The sequence below is a fragment of the Mastacembelus armatus genome, chromosome 10 (genome assembly GCF_900324485.2).
Source record: "Mastacembelus armatus chromosome 10, fMasArm1.2, whole genome shotgun sequence".
Lineage (NCBI taxonomy): Eukaryota > Metazoa > Chordata > Actinopteri > Synbranchiformes > Mastacembelidae > Mastacembelus > Mastacembelus armatus.
In genome coordinates, this window is record NC_046642.1 from 18,066,886 (window position 1) to 18,088,598 (window position 21,713).

Consider the following 21,713-nt stretch of genomic DNA (forward strand, 5'->3'; position numbering starts at 1 on the left):
CAGACAGAGAGCGAGAGAGCAAGCAGAGAAGATTTATCTAAAGGCTGTTGCTGCCAAGTCAATGGAAAAAGCTTCACTTGTCTGTTTGAGGCATTGTTAAAATGTGCCTGGAGCTTTATTACAAATTGGCCTTATGGATTACTGTCATTTATGGCGGGGCTTCAAAGGGAGACGCCATCTGATCCGCTCACCTTCTTTAAATGAAATAAAAACAGCTTTCCCCTCTGAATCTGCCAGTTTTTTCTGAGCTGAAAACAATTTTATCTTACCTTTCACTTTACTGTGATCAAGCCACCTGTTTTTTAGACATCAGAGGAGAAACGTAGCCTCAGCATTAGGCATGGGTTTACCTGTTTCCATTCTTGTGATTGAGAGGGACTCATTAAATTGTAGAGAGATGTCAGTTTAGCCTGATTACTTTTATTCAGAACTTGTAGCAGTCAACATATTCTTGTAGATGGGTAAAAGAAATTGGGGACCAATCCTTCACAAATTACACATTTTCAATTTTGTAATTTTAACTGCTTTTCTACAACATGGGCATTGTGACAGATGCTGGTAGACAAGTTGGATTGGCTGTTTTACAAGATTCGCCTTGGTGGTCCCTGATTGGCTGCATTGGTTTAAACTTAGATTCCATGTGATAGAAGCTGGGGCAAACATCTGGGCATGTCCCCTCTGCCTTAACTGTAGTTTGCCATGTCTTACAGAAGCTGAATCATTATTTCAGAAAAAATAATGCCGGATAACGATAGTGACAGTGCTACAAGCTTTTGATTTAACCTAAATTTTGCTATAAAATCATTATGGTCAGAGTGATAGGCAAACACTTCTGTGATCTCTTTTGATTTCTGTTCAAATGTCCTCAAAACCTAACTGAAAATGTACTAACTAGCCACTATTTACACAGCATATTACAATCCCAGCTCCTATTTTTGTTTAAATCAATTTCATACCTTATCAATAAGAATCCTTCCTTGATAAAGGATACTTTTATGGTACAAGATTTTTTCCATAAATTGAGGCAGCATTTAGGCAACCTTATGTCTGAACCTAATCCCATGCTTTTGTTTATAGATTTGCTACATTTTAGGTCTGACATTTCTTCTGAAAATAGGCCAGATTTAAATACAAAGACCAGAAGTCTCATTTTTAGTTCCTTGCCTTTCTGATTTTTGTCATCTTATAGTATGCTTATTTGTCTCACCCCACAGATCAGGTGAGGAACAGCTACCAGCTGTGCAACAATGGTACCCTGAGAGTGATGTACGCTAATGGAATGGGCATCAGCTTTCACACAGAGCCCCATATCTTGGCAGGTTCTGTCAGCCCTACAATTGGTCGCAGGAACATCACCCTGCCCACCGACAATGGCCTCAATTCCATTGAGTGGCGTCTACGCAAGGAACAGACCAAGGGCAAGGTCACCGTGTTTGGCAGGAAGCTGAGAGTGAGTTGTTGTTACTGAGTCAGTTATAGTCTCATTTACATCTAGATCCTAAACCTTCCATCTTTAAACTTTAAATATAACCCAAAAAACATTTTTCTCTTCTATAGGCTCATGGGCGCAACCTTCTCTCAATTGATTTTGACCGCAACACACGCACAGAGAAGATTTATGATGATCACCGCAAGTTCACGCTGCGCATCATGTATGACGCTCAGGGACGGCCAGCTATGTGGTTGCCCAGCAGCAGCTTGGCAGTGGTCAATGTGTCCTATTCAACTACTGGACAGCTTGTTGGATTGCAGAGGGGGAGCATGAGTGAAAGGACCGAGTTTGACCCCCAGGGCCGCATCCTGTCTCGCTCTTTTGTGGACGGGAAGGTGTGGAGCTACAGCTACCTTGACAAAGTAAGTACAAATATCTTTAACATTATCATCTAAGACTCAGATAATGCCAAAGCAAGGCAATAGCAAGAAAGAAGAAAGAACACTAAGTTGGATTGCAGAACTGAGTGAAATAATACATCATTTTTATGGTTTTGAAGATTCAAATTTGTCAGCAGAGAGAAAATTAGTCCTAGTGCTATTTCACAGGAGGGAAGTCACCCATTGATAATGCTATTAAATTAATCTGTATTTTGCTTCCCTCTCTTTTTACAGTCTATGGTGCTGCTGCTGCAAAGCCAAAGACAGTATGTCTTTGAGTTTGACGCCTCAGGTCGTGTCACAGCTGTCACCATGCCCAGTGTGGCCCGCCACACCATGTTCACACACGTGTCTGTCGGCTACATTCGCAACACCTACAACCCCCCAGAGAGCAATGCCTCCATCATCCACGACTTCAGTGAGGACGGCAGACCCCAGGCCACGCATTACTTGGGCACTGGCCGCCGTGTTCTTTACAAGTACGGCAAGTTGGCAAAGCTGTCAGAGATTGTGTACGACAGCACTGCCGTCACTTTTGGTTATGATGAGACGGCTGGTGTGCTGAAGATGGTCAATCTGCAGAGTGGGGGGTTCTCGTGTACCATTCGATATCGCAAAATGGGCCCGCTTATCGACAAGCAGATCTACCGCTTTAGTGAGGAGGGAATGGTCAATGCAAGGTTTGACTACACCTACCATGACAACAGCTTCCGTATCGCCAGCATGAAGCCAGTCATCAGTGAGACTCCACTGCCAGTTGACCTCTACAGATATGACGAGATCTCCGGAAAGGTTCAGAAATTTGGTTCTAAGCTAAATTTTGTCTTGACAAGTTATGTGCATTTACAAAATTATCTTTGTCTGTAAATGTACCTTCCTTGGATGGACAGGACTTACCTTTTGTCCTAACTTTTCCCTCTCCTCTATAGGTGGAGCACTTTGGAAAGTTTGGGGTCATTTACTATGACATTAATCAGATCATCACCACAGCCGTTATGACACTGAGTAAGCATTTCGACACTCACGGTCGCATCAAGGAGGTCCAGTATGAAATTTTCCGTTCACTTATGTACTGGATGACAGTGCAGTACGACAGCATGGGACGGGTGGTGAAGAGAGAGCTCAAAATCGGGCCATACGCCAACACCACTCAGTACCGCTATGATTATGACGGCGACGGACAGCTCAGTGGGGTCAAGGTGAATATTAAGCGTGAATAGAGTGGAATTATAGGAATCATTTTATCTTTAGACGCTTAGGTGTCAACTACATCTATTTTGATCCAGCTTTCCTATTATCACAGTATAGTTATGATTCGAACAGAGGCAAAAACTGGTTATATCCCATTTATAAGTGCCATTGTTCTATCCAGGTGAATGACTGGTCTACCTGGCGATACAGCTATGACCTGAACGGTAACCTCCATCTGCTGAATCCTGGGAACAGCGCCCGGATCTTGCCGCTCCGATATGATCTCAGAGACCGCATCACGCGCCTGGGGGATGTCCAGTACCGTCTAGATGAAGATGGCTTCCTCAGCCAGCGTGGTTCAGATGTTTTTGACTATAACTCCAAAGGCCAGCTAGTCAGGGCCTACAATCGAGGCCCCGGGGGCTGGAGTGTTGTGTATCATTATGACGGGCTTGGTCGCAGGGTGTCCACAAGGAACAGCCTGGGACAACACCTTCAGTTCTTCTATGCTGACCTCAACCATCCAACCAGGGTCACACACATCTTCAACCACTCCAGCTCAGACATCTCATCACTCTATTATGACCTGCAGGTAGGCTGGATGTACAGATATGTGCCGTTACCACCAATACCCAGTTTATGTAATTCATCATATTAACATAGTTTGAATAATACTGAGAAAGAAACTTGTTACTTGAATTTTTGACTGTTCAGGGACATTTGTTCGCCATGGAGGTGAGCAGTGGGGAAGAATACTACATAGCTTCTGACAACACAGGCACACCACTGGCTGTCTTCAGCAGCAATGGACAGATGATCAAACAGGTAATACACAATTAATTGAATTTTCCTACAAAAAAGTGCATTGTTGCTCATTTTTCATGAATAAACAGGTAAAAACAAAAAATCTTTATATGGAAAATGTTTCTGGCATCTGACATGCCCAAAGTATAAATCATTATCAGCTCCTGCTCCATCCCATCAGAAGTATGAATAATCACCAAAAGCAAATTCATGTGCTTGTGTCATCCAGGTGCAGTATACAGCCTATGGAGAAGTGTATTTGGACTCTAATCCAGAGTTCCAGCTGGTGGTTGGCTTCCATGGAGGTCTCTACGATCCCTTGACTAAGCTGGTCCACTTTACCCAGCGGGACTATGATGTCTTGGCCGGACGCTGGACCTCACCTGACTACAGCATCTGGCCCAAGATAGGAAAGGATCCCTCTCCATTTAATCTGTATATGTTCAAGAACAACAATCCCCTCAGTGACATGCTGGATGTCAAGAACTATGTAACAGGTAAAGGATTCATATTTATTAATATTATGAAATTAAATCTGTTGTATGAATATTTCAACTTAATTAGGCCATTTTTGTGCTGTCTGAATGATGGTTTGCTGTAATGGATTCAAAATTGTCTATTTTATTTCAGCATATTAGAAACACAACAATCTGCACACATAATGTAAAACAATGGCATAAATATAAAATTATATATTTGTGTTATAAATATATATATCACTCAGGAATGTGCTCTACATTGTCACTATAGCTAGTATTCAGGAGAAACAGATTGTTATGCAAGTATAGTAACAATGTACTACAGATGGCACAGTAGTTGTTGGCTTTGCATAACAGCATGAGTCACAGATGCAAACACGGTTTTACTTTTTTATAACACAAAAACTTAATTTTCTGCTGTGTCATTCAGCAAAGTCATGTCCCTCCTGTCTGCTACTGTAGATGTGAAGAGCTGGCTGGTGATGTTTGGCTTCCAGCTCAGTAACATAATCCCAGGATTCCCTCGACACTCGCTCTACTTTGTGGAGCCGCCATATGAGCTGCAGGCCACCCAGCACTGTGAGAACGGACAGGTACAGACAACTGAGTAAAATGTACAGCCAACATCTTAATCAAATGCAGCTGTAACCCTATTATAGTGATTTATATTCTGTCATAAATATTTACGTTAACAATTTCTCTAACTTTTCCATAAAGCTCATCACTGGCGTGCAACAGGCAGCAGAGCGTCACAACCAGGCTTTCATGGCCCTGGAGGGTCGTCTCCTCAACAAGGAACGTCGTAGACGGAAGGACAAGCCAGGTCACTGGTTTGGCACCAGCACCCCCATAATAGGTCGAGGAGTAATGCTGGCATTGAAGGAGGACCGAGTGGTGGCTGGCGTATCGTCTTTGGCCAGTGATGATAGCCGCAAAGTGGCTCTGGTGCTCAATGGCGCCCAGTACCTTGAAGGCACCCATTACACCCAGGAAGGGAAGGACTGTCACTACTTTGTGAAAGTAGGCTCTGCTGACAGTGACCTGTTAGCCCTGGGTCTTACAAACGGGCGAAAGTCACTGGAGAGTGGTATCAACGTGACAGTGAGTGGCCGATCAAGGAGAGGAGTGACTGTGGAGTTTGCAGTTCCATCATTAGTACTGAGTGTTCGGTATGGGCTGGCTGTGGATGTGGTGGATGAAGAGAAGGTAAGACTATTGGAACTGGCCAGGCAAAGAGCCTTAGCTGGGGCCTGGGCCAAGGAACAGCAGAGGGCCAGGGATGGGAAGGGCGGCAGTCGCCTTTGGACTGAGGGGGAGAGACAGCAGCTCCTAACAGCAGGTAGAGTACAGGGCTACGATGGGTACTACGTACTGCCTGTGGAGCAGTATCCAGAACTGGCTGACAGCAGCAACAACATCCAGTTCCTCAGACAGAACGAGATGGGCAAGAGGTAACAGCCCACCTGAACTTAAAGGGTAGACTCCTCTCTTTTCCCCAGTTCAGCTTCTCTAAATCCTGGTCCTTATTCCTACCCAGCCTCCTCAACCCTATTCTTCTCAAAACCCATGGAGAATTAACCAACAAATGGGGTTACTCACGGAACGCTGCAGGGACTTTTGAAAAGAATGACTTATCACAAAACACATTATTATTAATTTTACTGCCACAGGCAAAAAATTAAAAGTTTAGTCAGACGGTTCTTCTTCTCTGAAAAAACTTTGAACAACTGAAAAAGCACTGAAGAACTTTAAGAAATGTTGCTTAATGAATAAGAAGATTCCCCTTTTTACAAAAGATAGATATTTTCGCCCATATTTTTTGGGTCACACTGAGAGTGGCCATGACGGCTATTGAACACATGGTGCAGTTGTACTGTGCTGGCATCTGCAGTGAAGGCTTGTCTGTCTCTAATAGACACTGAAGGCAGAGGGACCAAAGTGGAGACAAAGCCGCTCCAGAGATCAGCCATTACAACTACACATCATCGGAGGACATCATAAAACAGCAACAGAAAAGGCAAGGTGAAAGATCATCCAATACTATGAGTTGTCTCCCTGTCTCAGGCCTCCCATCATCCACCACAGACCGGTCCTTTGCTGCTTAGACAGCGCACATCCAACCAAGCAACACACAAGTTAATGGCATCCTTCAACAAATCCAAGCTGTTAATGGACAAGAAAATAAACTTTAAAAAAAAAAACAACTAAGTTAAAAAAAAGTGATGGCTATATTTGTGGACAGTGGTATCACACAGCATTGTTTATTTTGAAACGGGGAGAAGAATCATATTACTACATATGTGTCCGACTACACTAAATTTCAGGATGTTGCGTATACTGTAGATGCCGTAGTTTTGTACGTTTCAGTCGCGATAGAATTGTGAGACTTTCACCAAGGCACTTCTGTACAGAACGATCAAATACACCACTCACAGTCTGGAAAACATGTTTAGTATTTATTTTATTTTATTCTTTTTTATTTATTTATTCTTAGTACTATATGACAATCATGAATGAGTCACCAGTTCTATTCAAAGTGAACATTAAGGAACATGTTTATTTTCTTTTGTAAAATATGTAAGGAATGTTAATTTTGTTTTTTGTATTATGTTCAGTTTGCTGCCAGGGCAAATAATAGTCACTCTCAAAAAGAATAATTTATGTAATAAAGTGTTTTAAAAAACGGTTTATACTTTAAATAAAGTCTTTAAAACTGTGAAATCTGTTTTTTCGAAATATATTTCGATGTACAGTGTATAGACCTACCTTTATGCAGCACAGTAGAATATTGTTCAGAATATCAAGTTTTATATTTCTAAAACGAAGTGGCTTGTAATGTGCAAAATCTTTAGCTGGTCTTACTACTTTAGAGTTTTGTGGCACTCTAATATTCCATATCTACAATATCAATTCCCAGTTTGTTGTTTTTGACTGTTTTTGTTTGGAAGCAGAGATATTTCTGTCCTAGATCCCAACAGCAGTAGCAGTAATGGATCCTTCTCACTGTGAAGAGACTCGTGCTGGATGTCATAATGTACCAAATCAGTATTATCAAAGGATGATTCTTATACATTCGCTGAAACGAGACTCTTCTGAGAACCTTATCAATAAAACATAATTGTTTACTTCAACTGAGCATTGTGTACTTCGCTTTCATCTCATTTTTGTGTTGGAAGACTATTTATGTTCCACCAGACTAGAATGACACACATTCACAATGGTTGAATTTCAAAGCAATCTTTGGAGCGTTGTGGCAGCCAATACTGAAGCTCCACTTAACAGGCAAGATATTTTTTTCTTTGTAATCGTGCATCAACTTCACTGATAAGTTACATTTTTTCTCCAGATGTTTTTTTTTAATAAATACAGAGATGTCGTAATGGCACACCAGCAAACAACCATGCACAACTACTGTTTTTCTTATTCCAGAGGTATTGATTTGTATGGCCACATATGGAAAGACCAATATTTTTGATGCTGACTGTTCATCGATTCTGACGTCCTTTTAAGTAGCCAAGTTATTACCTAGGACAATCTTACTATTTGAATTTTGAATTCTTAATCCAGTTTAGCTGTGGTGGAAGTGATTAAGTGTGTATAAACATCCATCCATCCATCATCTATACCCACTTATTCCTAACCAGGGTCACAGGGATCTGCTGGAGCCTATCCCAGCTCTCTTTCGGTGAAAGGCAGGGGTCCACCCTGGACAGGTCACCAGTCCATCACAGGGCCACATAGAGACAAACAACCTCACACACTCACACTCACTCCTATGGGCAATTTAGAGTCACCAATCAACCTGACATACATGTTTTTGGACTGTGGGAGGAAACCAGAGTACCTGGAGAAAACCCACACAAGCTCAGGGAGAACATGCAAACTCCACACAGAAAGGCGCCTGCTGGGTTTCAAACCAGGAACCTTTTTGCTGTGAGGCAGCATTCATCCTTTTTGTTTTCAGCAACATTTTTCCTTGAAAAAATTCACTGTAACCTACAGCTTGACCCACAGTTAGCCAGCTTTTGGTCATAGTAAACATTTAGCCACTAAAGCATTTGATGTAGAGACCAAAAAAAAGGTGGATGCTCCAAGTGGAACAAATAGGAGTCCAAATGAACGCTAATTTTGCCACATGTTTTCTGGATTTGGAATTGCAACAGCTTGCTAACACATTTGCCATATCAGAAGGTGATAATGTGTCAATGTTGTGTTCACAGTTTGTTTCCACTGTCCCCAGGTGGCCAATTAACATCAGATTCTACAGCTCTATACAACACTATCCATTAATTTCACTTGTATACAAGTGTCTAAACTGCTCCTTATGCAGAATGGCCCCTGTTAAAAAACTAAGCAGTACTTCAACAGTATAGCTGGTTGACTCCATTTTTTAACTTCTTCATATACTGTTAAATCTATAAAGATGCATATTTTGTACGTACAATTCTATCATAAAAGTAGCATAAAATGGAAATACTCATGTAAAGTACAAGTACACCAAAATGCTTTGTTAAATCTAGCCTATTTGCCACTACTGCCTTTACCATGCGTTAGGAGCCATGACATATTTAGTCATTTTGTGAAATAGTCTCTCCCGTGTTTTCCTTTAGCTTTATGAAACATATTGTTGCAGCAATGTTGCAACAACCTGCACCGGCAGGTGGACTGAAAATAACTGAACTGATCCAATCAAGGCCCCGACAGCTACACTTTTACTGATCTATACTCCCTACTTTTCTTTGAAAAGGCACAGTGGATGCTTTCTGTGACTTTGTCTCACTCACACTGAGCTGGACGTTGGTTGTAAAACTAAGGTGAACACGTTAAAATGTTTCCTTTTAAGACAAAGACCCGAGTTTGAGGAAGAGAAGACGAGCAGGCAACAAGAATCAGAGTTCATGGATCCAGTCCGAAGTAAGACCTTTTTTTACAGCTATATCGAGTCGTCGTCAGGCTTGTCGGTATTGTAGCTGATAATTTGGTCATTTGTGCGCTCAGTAAGCTAGATGACTTGTCTAAAATGACGTTCCTGTGTTATTTCCAGTTAGAGTGTGTGTCTAAGTGGGGCAGGTGGAGGACTGCTGGAACTTTGCCACCATGACTGAGCTTTCCATGCTGTTTCAATACCTGCGGCTCATGGAAGCTGTTGTTTTGTTAAAAAGGGAAGCTAATGAAACCTGTTTGTTGTAGTCACGCTGTGTGTGAGGTGCGAGAGGCGCAAAAGGAATTCTCTCTCTCTCTCTCTCTCTCTCTCTCTCTCTCTGACATGACTTTGTTTAGGCCAAACATCACAGTATGTTGCTAATGGAGGACAGGTAGGTCCAGCCTCGCTGCCCAGTCAAAGGATTCAGACCCCCAAAATGTCGGCATGTCACTAAAGGATTTCCTCCTTTTAGGGAAAACTGTGGATTTAAACTGATCTGTGCCAGCAGCAGAATGGAGACTGGAGTCACACACAAACTAACTCGACCTGAGACTTGACTCAGATTTTATGTTTGGGACTCGTGAACAGTGTTTATATTGTCTATTTTTATTTTATTTATTTATTTTATTTTATTTTATTAACAGATTTCTGACAAGCAGTGTGTTTGCTATTTTCTTCTTCAGGTGAATGAGAATGGACACAGCCCAGCTTGTTGCTGCCCCCTATTGGTAGTGAGCCCAAACCATTCGTGGGGTGCCTTGCAGTAAATTGAGATATTGTCATGAACATGGCTTTGTCTTCATAGCATGCAACAAGCATTGTTCAATGAAACCATGAGACTTGTGACTTGCCTAGACAGTTGTCACCAGAGACTTGACTTGGATTTGTGACCAGAGTCTTGTGACCAGAGACTTGTAACTTGACTTGGACTTGTGTCCAGAGTCTTGTGCCTTACCTTGCAGTTGTGACCAGAGTCTTGTGCCTTACCTTGCAGTTCTGAGCAGAGACTTGCATACTGCGTTAAGGGTTCCTTGTAGCTGTACAGTTGGTGATTACTAGTTAATAAAAAATATATAAAATAATAATTGAATCAACACTTGTTCATGCTTTCAACACTGAAAAACTAACATTTAATCAATACTGTCTCAGTGTGTCAACTGTAGACATTCCTGCCTAAATATTTCAACTTAAATGAGAATTTGGAGAAACCATGTGAGCGGAAGTGTGGCTTACATTAATTTACAAAAAGCACGTTTTGAAGGGAAACTCGAACAGTCAGCTGGTGAAGAATCTGATGTTGAATATTCTCATCAGTCATCATCAGCCTGAGGCATAGATTTCACCACTGTAGTAAGGCAAAATTTCTGTGACATCCAAATGCATCTTGTCAATATGTCATTCATCTAAACACATTATTTAAATACATCAAATATACATAAATATATGACATAAATATACATGATATATGATATATTAACAAAACTGTCTTCTATGAATATTACAAAACTAAAGAGAAAAATTTAAGTTTGTAATCATCTCTAGGGGACTCTGCTTTCATCGTCACACTACTGAGTCTAATATATAAATGCCACTATTCATAGATATTTAATATCTATAATATATATATATATATATAATTGAATCAATATATATATATATATATACCTATATTTTCTAATATATTTATTACTACTGTAATAAAAACAGCTAGAGATTAAAGGAGTTAAATGTAAAATATTGAAACAGAAATTTCTCCCTATAACAAGAACAGTATACTTTGAACATACATTATTAATATAGGTTTATCAACATATAATCTATGGCATGTTTTAAAATGCTGCCATTCTAAATCATCTTAAAATATCAATTGTTGTTTTTTCAGAGCTGCAACGATTATGTTACTTAATACACTAATTCATGAAGAGGCTCTTCTTGTGTTCAAGAACATAGCCACACACAAACACACACACTCACACACACTCACACTCAACATATAAACAGGTGCAAAGTAGAACAATCCCCTAAACTTGTTTATTTCTGCCAGCCACCTTTCCTCTCCTCTCCTTTCTCTTGCTTTATTTCACTCCCTGTCTCTCTCCTACAGGTGTTCAACTTTTTTAAGTATTTAAAACAATCTCTGTATGACAGTGTTAGAAATGACTGTGTTACACCCTCTGAAGCATTATTTAGACAATACAGTACAGCAAGAAGTAATGCTGTTTATTGCTATTATAATGGTAAGGAAAAGGCAATTAACAAAGGGAGTGAGAACAGTGGCTTCAGTTTCAGAAAGAGTGTCATACGTGTGTTAGGCTTCTTGAATTTATTTTAATAATAGATTTGGTTTAACCAAAAAATTCCACTGTTTTTTTTTTTTTTTTTTAATTTTTAAATCTTTGTCTTATGATTTCAGAATATATTGTGACATTACAGTAAACTGCAATACATTTGAATAATACTAATAATAATAATGAATTTTATTTATATAGCACTTTTCATCAAAAGAACAAAGCGCTTAACATAAAAGCATAAAAAAGCATAAAATCAATCAACATAAAAAAAAACATTGAATAACAACTGGAAAATTGAGGTGACCACAAACCTTTGGCTGGTAGTGTATTTCAATTGTAGATCAGCTCCAGTATTTTCACAGTATAAAAAGGCCAGTTTTCCTTACCTGCTACCATCTACGCCAATGAGCTGTGAGAAACAGTACAGTATGTGTGAAGTGATTAACACTGACAAGACCTTTTTGTTTTGAGAAGAGTCCACAGCTTGTGAAACTTTTTTTTTGTTTCTTTGTTGCAGTACATAACAGCAGGAGCCCTGCATTACACCATGTTGATGCCAGATGATCCCTCTGCTAACAACATCTGAAGCACAGAAATAACATGTCAGAGGTAAACATATACTCATAATAGCCACAGTGTGTTACTGGTTTTCCTGGAAGTCATATATCTCCTCAACTAAACGCAGTTTTATGTTTTCTAAAAGATGCAGAATGTGATGGAAAGTTAAGGGTATGTTTCAGTGTTCAAATTAATGCGCATAAAAAGGTCTTTCCCACTACAATTACTACAAATACCAAAATAAACTGAAAAAATGGTTCAAATGTAATAATGTTTTAATAATTTATCAGACTACTTTAACACTGTTAGTGGTCCCTAGAGAAAATGGATTTTGAATAATAATGGATATTTAAATATCAGTTGCTATGGCTGAATTATCTAGAAATGAAATGTATTCTGTCATTGTATTTTAAAAGGTAAATTTAAGAGAATCACCAATCTAACAGCTGAACCAACATACAATAAACATTTATCACCAGTGAACTACATGATCCAGACTATGTACATGTACATTATGTCTTTACTCCCTCTATATCCACATATATACCCAGATTTAAGTTGCTAGAAACAATCTCCTTCATTTTTAAGGATATGGCTTTTTCGTGTTTTAAATTTAGTAAGTTAGTTTAGTAAGGTTCCTGTGGTTTTACAATTGGATTTTCATTGGGGATTTTTTCACATAGGTTTTATGTAATTACACTGTTTTACAAGTAAAATTAACTTCCTGCATGTTGAAGAGTCAAAAATCCACAATTATTAAACATTCTGACTAGGAATGAGAGAAATGACAAGAACTTTGCAATTGATCCTTTACTATCAGTCATAAATAGTAACTGTAAGCAACGCAATGCCTTTCTCTGTTTGACATTTAAACACCATTACAGTGTTGACACATCACAATATATCCTACAGTATTAACTACAGTATTTTGATATGATACAAACAACAAACGCTTCACTGGCCTATGTAGGTCATTTCTCATAGATGTACCTGAAAAGGCAAAAATAAACTGAGTGTATGTTTGCAGATTGAAATGTTTACGCATAATGCATAAGTTTGGGACTGAGATAGACAGTAGATACTGTCTAGATAGAGATAGCAGTGTTAACACCAAAGAATAATCATCATGATAACCTGTAATGCAGTAGTGCTGAGACTGTAAAGTGGCTGATGGTATGTGGTTGTATGTGTATTGATGTGTTGTGTGTGTTTATCACTCTAATTCTCCTACAGATACAAGTGTCTGCCTACATACTGTTGTATGCCATCCCTATTGGTTTTATTTTGAAGTGTGATATGGACTTCCTCTTACTTTAACCTCATCCCAAACCTTATTCCTAATACCTATCACTTATCTTTACTTGACCCCAACCAGATATCTCTGCTACACCTAAAAATCACCGAACCTAAGACACAACTCCAACGGAGGGGGTGCACTATGGGAAACACTATCCAAAGACAGGAAAATAATTGCCATAAGCCGATTATAAGTGGTAAAGGACACATGAGTGACATACAGGATTCATGTGCCTTAAGTCAGTAATGTAATGTAATGTAAAGTCACTACTGCAAACTTGGTTTCCAGTGTTCAGCTCCAACTCAAACATGCAGTTTAGTTTTTGGCTTAGATGGGGTTATTGTGGAGATAATCACAGTAGAAGTGTAGCCAAACTCTGTTATAACAGAGTGCAATGACCCAGATATCCTGCACACTTCGGGGTTTTCAGGCCCACAGAGCATGCTGTAACGTCAAGCTGTCTGACATCCCATTGGGTTGCCCAACTAAATTGATTGATTGACAGAAAATAAAAAAAGCTGCTGCTGATATATGGAATAATACCATAAACATTTTCTTGATGAGCCATTAAATAAATTACATGACCCTGAAAATAAACATTATTCTTCTACATACCACTCAACACATAAACCGCTGCAGTCCCCCAAATAAACACAAATCAAAGCTTTCTATTTCATGGGAATCAATTATTTAATGCAAGAATATTACTTAAAGCAAAAGGCATTTAACAGGCAATTTGGTTTCTTTTGTTAGGCAATCACAGCTTTTCATTCTTAAAGTTTTGTCTCCAAGATCCTGTATGTATATAATATTGAAATTATTTTTATTATTAACATCACCATGAAAAATAAAAAGTCCGGCCATCGAACAATAACAGTAATCAAACATAAATTGCTGTCATCTCTAAAAATTCCTCACTTTTTTTCATATCATTCCACCTCAAGACATAGGTCAGCAAAAGTAGCTCATGTGCAAATCAAAGAGTTATGTCACAGGCACCTGCTTGCTGCTCATTGGCAGACTGGGTCTTAGTAGCCGTTGGAGTGGCTTATGGGAGGTCCAGGATGTGGAATAGTCCTTGAGCACAGTACGGCGCATAGCTGAAGGGGGTTAGGGAGGGTTGGAGATGGTTGAAAGGCTAGGAAGCAGTGGTATCTTACAGAGGTAATCACGTGCCGAAGAGCATCACACTAGATGAGCCTGAGATCCAAGTATACTGTGTATGTTTTGTTGTATATCTACTTTGTCTGTGTGTGATTACACTGAAGAGCCTGAGATTCATGTTATGTTTAGAAACGTAAGTTACAAGCTGCTACAATGTAGCCCCTGGAAAGGGTCAAATCAGTCTGTGCTGAGGGCTTCACATCAAGGCAGAGTTAAGTGGCGCTGGAAGGGGACTTCCATATGGGACTGGAGCCTTTATTATTTATAGACAAGCAAACGATTTTTAGAGGAAATGGAGGAGTGATTGTAGGGTATATGAGGTATAAGGCAGATGGGGGAGAAGGTGAAGGGCAGAATGGGGGTGAACATTTGAGGAATGGGGTTATGTCAGCATGTCCCAAAGACAGCAGCAACACAGAGCAGTCCAGCAGGCTGTCAGACATGTGTCTGCTGTGTCGTCTCTTCTCCTGTCCTCCACCACGTACACTGCAGAGAAAGAGAGAGAGAGAAGTGCAGGAGGAAAGACCAAAAGAGAAGGGAAGGGTTGACAAGGCGAGACAGAGAAGGCAAAATAATGAAAAGCAATTGGTGATTTCTTTTCTAAAACTGCATGGAACCAAATCATGCTGTCAGGTCCTCAGCGATGAGTTCAATTGGAACCATGGCTGCTGTGATTTTTCTCTAAATTCATAATGGGAGGCACATATCCATGGTACAATAGCAGGACAGAGCCACGATCAGACAGTGGTCCACCTGAGCAACTGTAACACCACCAGGGAGGTTTTGTTGGTGAGATGAAATGAGAGCTTTCAAGACTAAATGTGTATTCTCCAACAAGACACTTCCCTCTACTCCACATTTGCATCAGAGGCTTTATTTCACCTTTGGTCAATATATCTGAATTAGCCATGTTAAAAAGATTATGCTACTCATATGCTATCTAATCTTTTCCAGACAAAAAAAGTCTAACAACAGACTTGAATAAATACATGATGCATGTCTCCTTTCTTGTGTTTGTGATTAATCATTTATGTGGAGGGAAACCATCATCCAGCATTTAACAGCCAGGTGCAGCGACTCATGACATAGGTGACTGTGTATCCAAGGTGACCAGATCCTGGTCAGCAGATAAAATGGGGCTAGCTGACAACTTATAATACTGGTTGGTTAATGATTGGCCGATATTTGGGCAATATATGGCTCTATCCAAATACCTCAATAATAGAACATCCTCCTTTGATCAACCAAAAGGAGCCTTATCTTAACTCAGGTTCTGGAGCAATAACACCTCATCTCACTGCTTACTTTAAAACCTGGAGGTGTTAACTGTGCTCCTCTAGATTTGTTCTCTCTGCATATTCATTATATTCATAATGAATATTTTACAATATGTGTTTTGTTTCACAATTTGTGCTATTTTTTTTTTTCTGGATGCTCAGTTGCAAGGTGCTACCGCATTAATACACCTTTTATCTTAAACCCGCCTTCATTTCACACTTTGCAATCCATGATTGCTTACTCTGCATGCTAACATTTTAGCATTTTACAGTTCCAGAAAGAGTGGAGAAGACAGCTGTGACTTCACAAACACTTTAATATTTAAACCTGACTGTGAGAGACACACTGAAGACCAGTACACAGCCTCACTTCAAAGCAAGACAACATTTCTTTTATGAATATTCATAAATATAAATTAAGTTCAGGGCAGCATGGTGGCTGAGTGTTTAACACTGTTGCCTCACAGCTAGAAGGTTCCTGGTTTGAAACCCATCAGGGGCCTTTCTGTGTGGAGTTTGCATGTTCTCCCTGTGCTTGTGTGGGTTTTATCCAGGTACTCTGGTTTCCTCCCACAGTCCAAAAACATGTATGTCAGGTTGATTGGTGACTCTAAATTGCCCATAGGAGTGAGTGTGAGTGTGTGAGGTTGTGTGTCTCTATGTGGCCCTGTGATGGACTGGTGACCTGTCCAGGGTGGACCCCTGCCTTTCACCGAAAGAGAGCTGGGATAGGCTCCAGCAGATCCCTGTAACCCTGGTTAAGGAATAAGCGGGTATAGATGATGGATGGATAAATTAAGTTCCATTTTAATCACATTTTCCAATTTTCACTTAGATTCTTTAATGTGTGGGTCTGTCACATAGCAAAACACTTACCACCACATGCTGTCAACTTCAGTAATCTGTTGTAATATTTTTAAAATATAAAAATCATATAAAACACGATCAAGCTCAAAGTCTGCTATTACTTGTCAGCAAGCAGTAAAATAGCAGATTGGCTCACTAGTGTTACTGCTATCTTGTTTGAACATAGTGTCTGTCAAAACTCTCTAGATGTAGCCCTGTTAACCACTTACCTGTGTTTTTGGGAGCTTCCCCATACATAGGCCCAGGAGGGGGTCCCCCCTGCCAACCAAACTGTGGTTGTCCAGGGTACCCATGGTAAGGAGGCTGTCCTGGACCAGGATAAGGACCTCCACCACATGTTGGTCCAGCAGGGTAGCTAGGGTATGCAGGATTAGGCTGTTCCATGTTCACAGGGTATCCCTGTTGAGGATAAGCCTGAGGTGGATAACCTTGTGGAGGTGGGCCCTGGACCGGGTAGCCTGGAGCAGTGGGGCCACTTCCCGGGTATGGAGGAGGCTGCTCAAAATTCATCTTTGGATTGAACTGTCACCTGAATCTCAAGAAACAGAGTGATTCATTTTAATGTGTCTGCAGACACGCTACAGACAGCTGGGAGACGATGCCGAGTACTACAGAGGTGAATACAAAATACTACAGGTCACAGCCAGGTACCACATGTCATATTTATCTTTATGTAGACACTCCAGAAGTAGGTCTTTCAAAAATACAAACAATAATAATATTAAAATGAGTAAATCTTTAATTTTATATATGTTGTTGTAACATTCTATACTATATAATAGATCATAATTTATAATAGGAGTATACAAATGTTGGGATTATTAAATAACTATCACTATACAGAGGAAAAAAACAAAAAGCAATTAATCATTATTGCAGTTCTATTCATATTTATAGATGTAAATATATCTTAATTCTACTTTTAATAAAAATGGCAGATCACATCAATGTGTAGTATTGTATGGATTGTGTAAAAATGTGTTTATGCATTGCTACATGTGTATGTAATTCAGTCTCTAGAGTCACATTAGGCAGGAATTTTCCCAGATCCCTGGTATAAGACCACAACATTTTTAAACAGGTACAAAAATGATGCAACCATTTTCCAGAACTTGGAAGTACATAATGTATAAACCCATCTTCAGCCATTTTGCGCTCTTGCAAACTCCTATGGCAAACAACCATGGTCTTCAAAGCCAAACAGGAGTGTTTGTATATTATTTTACAGTTTGCTGAGGGTATCTTGAATAAATGAATGGTCAGTCACAACTTCCATCGGCCCTTCTAGAGATAAGCCTTACCGTATCTTACTGTTCATACCATCGGCTTTTCAAATGGTTCACACTGTTGCAGGGTGAGACGAAGCAAGGGAACCATAGGAAAAAAAAAAATAACCGTACAGGCCTGTATTGTAGCTTCACACTTGGTTTTCCTCTTTACTCAGAAACACATAAACGTGACGCTAATGTGACATCTCATATTAGCAAGATCACACGTTCACATTGTGTTTCTGTAAGATATGTGAAACTAAGCCAGTGCCAGGAGAATACAATTTAAGAAACTATTTCTTTTGCTGTTGCCTGTGGAGGATCTGTTTTAATCTCTGAGCCATTCTGAAAAGTAGGCTACAATAAATGTTTGTTATCAGGTTAATGTCTAAAGGTTATTGTTCCACTTTAGACTTACAGAAGGAAGTGCATTTCCCAGCAAACTGCTCAGGGCTTCTGATAAGGCAGATCCGGGTCCATCACAACCTTCATGCTAACCTTCTTCCCTGGTTTTGCTAATGTAGAACAACCCCAACAAAGAAAAGTAGGTCAGAGTGAAAACTGAAACTCTGTCTCTCAGGACTCCACATTTGGCAGTTCATTAGATACACCTTGCTAAAATTAAAGCAATCTAACAAAAGCCCTGTAATAAATGTTATCTCCAAGAAGGTTATAATGTATAGTCTTTGTCAAAACTATTTAAGAGAGGTTTTTATTTTAACAGTATTTTGTACAGTAATTTTTGCACTATATAATCTGTTGTTGAATTGTACTGTATTATAGCATATCTGTTTGGCGCCACAATATTAGATATTCCAGTTTATGTTATTGCTTTAAAATCAAAGTGTACTGACAGATGGCAAGGCTTTTGTAACTATGGTTACCATGCTCTGGGGAGGAACAGAATAATCCCCAGTGAGTTGTTTTTGTTGTACCTGGAGGCAGCCTGGAGTAGTAAAACTACACAGTTTTCAGATTTCTCCTCCCCCAAATTAACAGGGAGGTTTCGATGACCATTGTAACTGCTCATACATAAGTAATGTGTGAATGAGAGAGTCATTACTGGCTAAAGGCTGAGAAAGGGTTTCTTTCAAAGGACCTTAAAAACAAACTGTTTTTTGACACAGCAAAGGCCATCTTGCCTTTATTACCTTTATAAATTTCCAGTAGTCTTTCAAATGAAGATTGGCTGAGAACTGAACAAGCTTCTGTTTGTGTGTTATGTTTGTTGTATGAGAGGTTTTTTTTCATTTACATGTGATTTGTTTTTCCACTGTTCATTTCAAGAAAAGGTCAGTGAGCTCACACAATGTTTGCACAACATGATGATAAAATCACGTACAGTCTCAGATGTTTGTGGGCAAGGTAATGCATTTTTGAATCCATTAAATCCTTTTGTACCTAATGGCCTTGTACATACTGACAAAAGAATAAGCAGGCATAGTCAGTTCACTAACAAATGTGTTATTTCTAATTGCAGCATTTAACAATGTATTACAAAGCACTTAGCTAAAAGGGAGTAACCTATATCAAAACAATACCTTTGTAGACTAAGGAAGGGACAAAACTAAGTATCTGATCTAATAAATCTAAAACACATTATCTAAATACATCCATGACTGCTGATATCAGCTGCTAAGCTGACATAAATGACCATTTTCTGGTTATAAAATACAAGGACACTGATCTAACAGGGTACTGTAGATGTACAAAAATAAAGAAATCCATCTTTTCTTTATATTTGATTTTAGATTTAAACACACACTTCTTGGTTTTATCTCTAAAATTATGGACCTAAATATCATGTTGGCTTACTTTATAAAAAACAGAACTTTGTTTAATTCGAACTATGCTTAAACACACACACACACATATATGTTTATATAAAGTTATCGATGTTACACAGCAGCTCTGTTGCCTGGGAGCCTGTGTTTACTTTCTATATGCCTAGTGACATCAAAATGCTAAGAGCCTGGGTGTATATGGAGACACCCCACTGGACCCAATTAGAAAGAATCAGAAATCACAAGCCACAGTTAGGCTATCTCACACATAAACATATGAACTAAAACTGGTCATAACAGTCATATACCAAGAATTTAGAAACCACACATTCATAATTAATAACTAGGCAAATAAGCTAACATTTATCATGTAATATCCTGGATCTCACAGCTGCACTGTCAACCATTTTGTTCTTAATTCTGGACTCAACAAGTCTATGGGAATACTGCTCTTGCCTGGGTTAGATCTTGTTTGTCCAATAGGAGCTTTTCTATTAAACCTGATGTTTCTTTCTGTGCTCTTCTCTCCTGGGGTGTGCCACAAGGTTCCATTCTTGGTCCTGCCTTTTTCTCTGTACATGTTGCCTTTAGGGTCAATTATTGATACAGTTGTTGCTATGCAGACAATTTGCAAATCCCCCGCTCCACATATTTAATCTTAATGCAGATTTAAACTTTGGGCCTATAATCTCTCAATTAAATTCAGCTATCAGGAATCTTGTTGTGTTGTTTAATAAAGACATGAAAACTGACAGACAAGTCATTTCTGTTGACAGGACAAGCGTTTTTCAAATTACCATGTTGGCCACAAAGTAAAACCTTTTCTCAGTGTTGTGATTTTGAGAAGGCTGTTCATGCTTTTATTAGCTCTATACTGGATCACTGCAATGTGCTCTATCTGGAGTCACAACTCTCTTAATTATCTTCACCTTGTCCAAAATGTTGCTCATCTTTTAACAAATAAATGGAAGCATGAGTACATCACCCTCGTCCATTACTCCCTTCAATGGCTTTCGGTGTTTTAAACTTTTTTGTTTTTCAAGCTTTTAACGGCCTAGGTCCCAGCTAGCTACTGTATCGTTTACATTTTCGTCCTTGATAGGACACTTCTGTCTGCTAGTCTGTCACTTCTAGGGGTTCCTAGATCAGGATGGGCCATGGGGCGACTGTGCTGTTTATGTTGCTGCTCTTGATTTATGGGATTCCCTCCCACTCGAGTTACACTGCATTACTGAGCTCGCCTCTTTTAAATCAAAAGTAAAGACCTACTTATTCTCCATCCATCCATCCATCCATCCATTTTCTATACCCGCTTAGCGGGTAAAAGCGCGTACATATTCTCAAACGCGTTTTTTGTCTAATAGGAGTTGTTTTACTTTTTGTTAGTTGTAATTGTTCTTTGTGTTTATGTCAATTAATGATTACTCTTATGTTTTTAATCTTGGAGCCTGCAAAGGACTTCAACTGACCCTTTGTTATTTATAACTCCTAACGTTATATAAATAAAGATTGATTTAATTTTAAAAAATATGGTAAAAACATTAGGAGCCTATTAATATTAGGACTGATAGTAGCATGGGTATGAATTACTATGAGTCACTAGGTTAGACTGTCAATATAGTGTTTCAGGAATATTTTAAACTACTAACATATGCCAAATAGATGCGGCACCTGCAATCCGCAGGCCGCTCTTTGCACTGTTCATTTTTCCAGCCCCCTCACTTCACGATGACTAGGCTCCTAAACACATAAAAAACAAATATTAAGGGCACCTTTGGACCACTTACCTTAAAATGAAGAGTAATCCGACCTGTTGTAAGTAGCAGCGACGTCTGTTTATAAAAATAACTCTTTCTATCTTCCGTTTTAATTGTTTCTTTTCTGCAATGACCGACACTCTCTTCTCTGGAAATCTGCGTTCGTTAGACGTAACGTCA

General features: G+C 39.3%; 2 protein-coding genes across 5 annotated transcripts in view; one reads left to right on the top strand and one right to left on the bottom strand.

Annotated features, from left to right (window-relative positions):
* Positions 1 to 7,342, top strand: part of tenm2a (teneurin transmembrane protein 2a) — a 199,840-nt gene extending 192,498 nt beyond the window's left edge. The window contains exons 27-35 of one of the 2 annotated variants that reach the window (XM_026330623.2): positions 1,215 to 1,450; positions 1,558 to 1,854; positions 2,107 to 2,664; positions 2,802 to 3,071; positions 3,245 to 3,655; positions 3,778 to 3,888; positions 4,097 to 4,364; positions 4,809 to 4,939; positions 5,064 to 7,342. In XM_026330623.2, coding sequence (XP_026186408.2) covers positions 1,215 to 1,450; positions 1,558 to 1,854; positions 2,107 to 2,664; positions 2,802 to 3,071; positions 3,245 to 3,655; positions 3,778 to 3,888; positions 4,097 to 4,364; positions 4,809 to 4,939; positions 5,064 to 5,801 — 3,020 coding nt within the window. In that variant the 3' untranslated portion in view covers positions 5,802 to 7,342. The remainder of the gene's footprint in view (positions 1 to 1,214; positions 1,451 to 1,557; positions 1,855 to 2,106; positions 2,665 to 2,801; positions 3,072 to 3,244; positions 3,656 to 3,777; positions 3,889 to 4,096; positions 4,365 to 4,808; positions 4,940 to 5,063) is intronic. The other variant, XM_026330622.2, reaches the window with a different exon arrangement.
* A 6,739-nt stretch (positions 7,343 to 14,081) lies between these two features.
* zgc:165573 (cysteine-rich and transmembrane domain-containing protein 1) lies at positions 14,082 to 21,713 on the bottom strand. Of its 3 annotated transcripts, XM_026330767.1 has the most exons (4): positions 21,564 to 21,713; positions 18,411 to 18,507; positions 16,934 to 17,253; positions 14,082 to 15,066 (listed from the first exon to the last, which is right to left on the bottom strand). In XM_026330767.1, the coding sequence occupies exons 3-4, from the start codon at positions 17,232 to 17,234 to the stop codon at positions 14,963 to 14,965; spliced, it is 405 nt and encodes a 134-aa protein (XP_026186552.1). In that variant the 5' UTR covers positions 17,235 to 17,253; positions 18,411 to 18,507; positions 21,564 to 21,713; the 3' UTR covers positions 14,082 to 14,962. The 3 variants fall into 3 exon arrangements, with proteins under 3 accessions (XP_026186552.1, XP_026186550.1, XP_026186551.1); XM_026330765.1 differs by lacking the exon at positions 18,411 to 18,507; XM_026330766.1 differs by lacking the exon at positions 18,411 to 18,507 and having other exon boundaries at positions 16,934 to 17,259.

Coding starts and splice junctions, on each gene's coding strand:
- zgc:165573 (XM_026330765.1), bottom strand. CDS start 17,234: ATGAATTTTGAGCAGCCTCCTCCATACCCGGGAAGTGGCCCCACTGCT. Junction 15,067..16,933: donor GGAAGCTCCCAAAAACACAG/GTAAGTGGTTAA, acceptor CTTTCTCTGCAG/TGTACGTGGTGGAGGACAGG.